This window comes from Myotis lucifugus, unplaced genomic scaffold (assembly GCF_000147115.1).
Source record: "Myotis lucifugus unplaced genomic scaffold, Myoluc2.0 scaffold_70, whole genome shotgun sequence".
NCBI classification, from domain to species: domain Eukaryota; kingdom Metazoa; phylum Chordata; class Mammalia; order Chiroptera; family Vespertilionidae; genus Myotis; species Myotis lucifugus.
In genome coordinates this window covers 3,701,886-3,707,885 of record NW_005871118.1, presented here as the reverse complement: position 1 = coordinate 3,707,885, position 6,000 = coordinate 3,701,886, and the positions used below count along the sequence as shown (strand labels likewise).

General features: G+C 41.4%; 1 protein-coding gene across 1 annotated transcript in view; it reads left to right on the top strand.

Annotated features, from left to right (window-relative positions):
- The first annotated feature begins 620 nt into the window (after window positions 1-620).
- The window catches only part of MME (membrane metalloendopeptidase), a 95,520-nt gene continuing 90,140 nt past the window's right edge, over window positions 621-6,000 (top strand). The window contains exons 1-3 of the mRNA XM_006090329.3: window positions 621-681; window positions 4,321-4,490; window positions 5,230-5,265. Coding sequence (XP_006090391.1) covers window positions 4,331-4,490; window positions 5,230-5,265 — 196 coding nt within the window. The 5' untranslated portion in view covers window positions 621-681; window positions 4,321-4,330. The remainder of the gene's footprint in view (window positions 682-4,320; window positions 4,491-5,229; window positions 5,266-6,000) is intronic.

Sequence of the window (6,000 nt, the reverse complement as noted above, 5' to 3'; positions counted from 1 at the left end):
CGGGGGGACCCGGCGCCCCCGGGGCCCGGGCCGAAGGCGGGCCCGTTCACCTTCCCCGGGAGTTCCGGCCTCGGGCTTCGGGGCCGCCGCTCGCCGCCCCGACGCCCCGCGCCGCTTTGTGGCGCGACTCGGGGTGGACGCGCGGACTGCACGGCGCTCGGCAGGGGCTCCCGGGCCCCGCGCGCTCATTGGTCGGGATGCGTGTGGTCAGCCGCCCCCAACTTCTTCCCGAATCGCCACCGGTGAGTCCCGGGAGAGCGAGCTGGCACCCTGGGAGAAAGGGTCCGAAGGGCGCGAGAGCCCGGGGTGGTGGGAGCCGTGGGACGGGCGCGGGGAGGGCTCAGCCCGCCGGGGGGAGCCGCTGCCTGCGAGGCGCGCGGAGCAGGGTCCGCGGCTCGAGTCCGGCGCGACCCCGGTGCCCCGGACCCCGCGGCGGTGGACGAGGGAGGCGTGCCCGGGAAGGAGCCGCACCGGGACCTGCAGAGGGAGGGAGGGAGAGGGGCCGGGAGGTGACCTGGAGGAGGGCTCTGAAGTGCAGTTAGGTCGACTCGGGAGGTTCATTTCAGAGATGCCTGCAGCCGCTGCCAGGGGGAGTTAGGAGCGGTTACCGAGATCTGGGGGCTGGGAATTTGCCATTCCGCTGTGCACAGATTTTTTTTTTTTGATTTTTTTTAAAGCAAGGTTTGTTTTCATTTTGATTTCTGTCGGCTAGTCTCCTCATTTCCAACTCACTTTTCTATTTTGACTTTTCCTGACCTGAAGAGCTGTTCATTTTCTCACCTCTTCACCTTGCTTTAGAATCGGAGTTTCCTCTTATGTAATTTATGCGATGGGGATACTTAATCACACGAGGGTTAGTTGGCAGGGGTGTGGGGGTTGGAGGGGGCAGTTTTTTTGTAAATGAAAGTTTCCTGACTCAACCGATCGCAATCTATTTGTATTACTGGAAAATCAGGGTGATTGCAATCGAACAGTCCTCTTTAGCCACTCGGTCTGTACCTTCCCACATCTGATGCAAATGGTAATTTTGTTAAACCGAAAAGTAGTACCCGGCCTACAGTGTCAGTATTTGGGAACTCCTCAACCGCAAGTCAGCTGTGAAGGCCTGCGCCTTCTTCACTCGGTTGCATGATTGGCTGGGTCCCCGCACTCCAAAACAACTGCCGGGACAGTGTCTTGGGCTCCACGCAGTGACTTTCGTTGTACGGCTAGGGGAGTAATGTGGTTGGGACTTTATATCCAGAGTTCCATATTCTGGGCCGGGCGGACACCTACAAATGAATGTCCCAGGAAAATAAGGAGATGATTTCTGTTGAAGTACCTGCCTCCTCGGCTTCTGAAGCTACCATCTAAATCTGGAACCTGTTTCTCCGGCTTCCTGTGCCTCAGTTTCCATCACACACACTGTAATTGCAGAGTGTACCCTCAGGCCCTTGCTGAACTGTAAATGTTGTAATGTGTTGTGAAGATGAAAATTGCTTAGGTTTATACTAGACTTCCTCTTAACAAACCAAGTATGCGCTAAGTTCTTGGAGTTGACTATATGATAAAGTGGTGTGTATTCTCCACTGGTATAAGCATTGCGGCTTTATATTGCTTGCAATTCAGTTTCTACTTAAGCAAAATAATCATTTATTCTTTGGGTGATGTTGTCAAGCTGCTTTCATTCAGGGTTCTTTTGGGTTAGAATTCTTAAATTATCTAGTCTCTCCTTCCTGTTTAAACTTGCTAACATCTGCAGTTAAGGTGAAATATGTTTTGGCATAGTTTGCTTTATTTTGGGACTACAAGTATCAACTTTATTCTTTTGTGTAATTGCTCTCCTTTCCAAACTCTCAAATGATGTTGGGTGTGGTTGAGCTGGATACTGGGAATTGATGGTATCTTTCATCCTAAGGTTCAAGATTCTGACCCCTATTACCTTAAAAGAAGATATTGACTCCACCAGAACTATCTGGAAATGAATGTGAAAGTTAATTAATTAGGAAGTTCAACTTGCATCACTTCTGCTTTTGCTCAGTGATGGTAAAAAGTGCTACTGAGGAACAAAAACTGAAATTTGCAGAGGGCTTACCAGAAGATGGAGAGTTTGCAAGTGGTACAAAGCTGATATTCTTTTGACATAGGCAACAGGACTAACCTTCTTTGGTCACTGCCCCCTACAACCATTTCTGCCACCTTAGGTGCATTAAGATCCCAGAAGTTTTCCTGCAGAAGCCTGGTGGTGCTAAAGAGCACCTTTAATTTAACCCCATGGCTGCCGTGGTTCTTGGCACTGAGTTTTACTGGAGAAACTGATGGTCGTTTCAAAGAAAGAACTAGAGACAGAAGTGGGTCCTGTGACACCAGGACAATGTTTCTTTAGATGATCTTCTGAGGTATTAGAGCAGGGGTAGAAATACTCAAGAAAGGGAAATATTTGTGCAAAGTGATGAATATTTAGATGTTCTCTAGGTCAGTCTCGACTCCTTCTGGGAGGACTGGCAACATTATTTTTTTATTGTTTATCTCTGTGTATGGTGTCCAAGTGTTAAATGTATTCCCATATCCTCCCCCCACCCCCAACCACCCCTATTAAAACTGTGAGGACCACGATCAATGCAATTCCATATCATAACCCCAGGGGCTGTACGAGCCTAAGCCAGCATGAGTTGCATAACCATTAAGGAAGACATTTTAACATTCAGGTACATTACATCCCACTTTTATTGAGCAGACATGGTTTTCATGGTCTAATAAAATATTTTTATTTGAAAGTCTGTCCTTGGTTATAGCCTCATGTAAGCATGCTTAAGACTTTGTATCCAGAACTTTAAAGTCCAGTTGTGGTTCACTTATTAATAATTCACCAGAGAGATTAAATTTCTAGTAATTTGCTGGATCTCCCAGGCCGCGCTTCCAATGTAGACTCTGTTTCTACTTTATCCTGTGCCTCAATTTTCACAAAACACACCCTCAGGGAATTGTGTGTGTTTAACAGAGATCTTTAACTATAACAGCATTCTGAGCAGTGGCTTCATCTAGGAACTAAAGTATATGCTTAATTTGTATCAAGCTATAAAAAGCTAATCTGTTAGTTTACAGGACTCTTTTCTACAGCCCTGCAGGAAAATTGAAGTTGTCTGGGCTTTGGTAGATGGCCTACAGGCAATCAATTGGCTTCTAAAAGAACCATAATGACATTTGATTTTTAGGCTTATATTCCTTAAATCCGCCCCCCCCCCAAGCTTATGCAGTATGATTTAATGTAGCTTTTATTGCAAGATGATAAAATTTTATGTCAAACAGTGACCAAATGCGTGTGTGTTTTTTTATAAAGAACCTTTACTAGTTATGTAGCCTTAGGCTAATTACCTGATCTTTCTGTGCCTCGGTTTCCTAAGATATAGGATTAGAATATTAATATCCACCTTAAAAGATTAAATGAATTAGTACACATAAAGCATGAAGAACTATGACTGACACATGGAAAGTTCTCAGTAAATGTCAGCTATTAATAGTAGAAATATTAATTTAAATACAAGTTAAATAAGCATCTTAACCCTTGTTACCCTGACATACAAGGTAGACTTTTTTAAATCATATTTTTGTTCTTCAGCTACACAAAGAGATTATGGTTAATATCTTTCATTCGTGGAGGTAAACCACTGACTTTTGGTCCAATGAGTGACCTTTTCAGAATGCTGTCTAACCAGTTAATAGATACCCATATCAGCAGTACTCATAATTTTGAACTGGAAAGTCAAAAGTTGTTTTTAAGACAAAGTATAAACTATCACAGGTGTTTATTTCTTTTTGTTTGTTTGTTTTTATCTGTACTCCTATTTTAAATTACTGCTTAGTCAAAACCTCAAAACGTTAGTCATTGATTTCCAAGCGTATAAAGGAAGCCACTGGAACAAGATATAAAATTCACCTTTGACATTGTCCAAAGTTCAGAAGGGTGGTTGGTTTAAAACTCTCCTTAATGACGGTACAGTAATTATTTGGTTAGGAACTGCTGAAGGAATCCTATGTAAGTATTTAACTGAGTCTCTTGTCTACTTTTGCTTGGATCTTCTGTGAATATTTCTATTTTAAAAAGAACCAAAAGGTGGTGACAGGGACCTATCCAATTCCTCTGCCTCTATATTCTTCACTGTCAGAATCAAAATTTTGACTTTCAACCTAAAAGTTGTATTTCTCATTTAAAATAAATTAACCTTTACTTTTATTCAGCCACATTTAGCATTTGGAATGTTGTATATATAGTTCCTCTTCTTTTTATCTTTTTATTCATTGGTTATTGGTATTTAAAAATTATTTCATAACTTTTTGCAGATTTTAGGTGATGGGCAGATCAGAAAGTCAGATGGATATAACTGATATCAACACCCCAAAGCCAAAGAAGAAACAGCGATGGACCTCCTTGGAGATCAATCTCTCCGTCCTCGTCCTGCTCCTCACCATCATCGCTGTGACCATGATAGCCCTCTATGCAACCTATGACGGTGAGCTGCTCCCACACCTGTACACACAAATGCAGAGGAGGGTGGACTCTTCATCTCACACATTTCCCATCTCCCAGGGTGTTAAGGAGAAAGACAATTAAATGAAAGATAATGCTATAAAGATTCCGTTACAAAATGCAATATCAATATGTCAAAACAATTAACTGACTAAAGTACAGTGTCTTTTATGTTTGAGCTAAATTATTAATTGCCAAGTATATTTAATGCACTCATGCTTACTTTATGAGGGTTCTAATGTATAATTTTATTTGATTAAAGTATACACAATTTTGTGGTCAGCTTCAATTAGTCAGTATTGTTGTATCATTGAAATTCTAAAGGGCTTCACAGGAATTTAAGAGGTCTCATTTGAGTCTTAGAAGTGTTTTACAATAAGGATTAGAAAAGATTGGTTTCTTAATGGCAAAAACAAAATGAAAACCCCACCATGATTACTGGACTAAGACAACTGATTATTTCAATTTAAAACACCTAGAGCTTAGTGGGTAGAGATGATGTAATACATACATTTTTATTCATAATGAAAATTTCAGATTTAGGATTTTCCCACTTTATACCTCTATGTCTTTCTAACTACTAACAATGACATGTAATACTAGGTTTAGTTCTTGCTTTACAGATTTGACCATTTAATTGGCAATTTTTAGAAGAACAAAAGATAGGGAAAAATTAGAAAATGTAATTACTAATATTTATGTATATACCCTACTTTTTCTAGATGGTATTTGCAAGACATCAGACTGCATAAAATCAGGTAAGAAGATGGCTTTTAAATTTAATAGTTTTATAATTAATGAATCACATTTAAAAATCAATGCTAATAGCTATATCTCTACATTTGCTTTATGATTTTATTCATTTATTTATAGATCAATTATTTATAGTAAAAAATGTATTTAAATAGTAGATTAATTAACTTGTTTATTCTAAAAAGACCTCACTCTTTTCAGCCCTGGAGTGTATGGTAGAGCGGTAGAAAACTAACTATAGTGCTAGCTTTATGGAGCTTGCCATGTAGTTGCAGAAAGAAAATCAGCATGTATAAAATGGTGAGCATGCAAGTCAAGTGAGGGGCAAGAAGGAAGAAGGGGGTGACATGAGTCATTTAAGCTACATGGAGAAGTTAACATTTAGGAGGGGCCTTGAAGCAGGGTCAGGATTTGGAAGTGGAGATACAGAAGAGGGAGTTCCCAATAAGGAGAAAGAACAGCAGGAGTAAATCATATTGTTGAGAAGCAGTGAAAAAGTAGACACGAAAGATAGGGGCATGTTGCCGAGATCTTGGAAAATCTGTGTTTAGCCTTGATGTTGTGATAACAGAGAAATGAATATTTTCCTGAACAGGTCACTCGGTAAGGCAAATGTTGAAAGGTGATTCTGGGAATGCTAGGCTGGTGGATTAAGTGAGAAGTAATAATCCAGGAAGGGAGGGCGGGCCGTAGGAGCTGTTGCTGTAATTCAGGTGTGATTGGGGAGGTCGGCCTGTGGT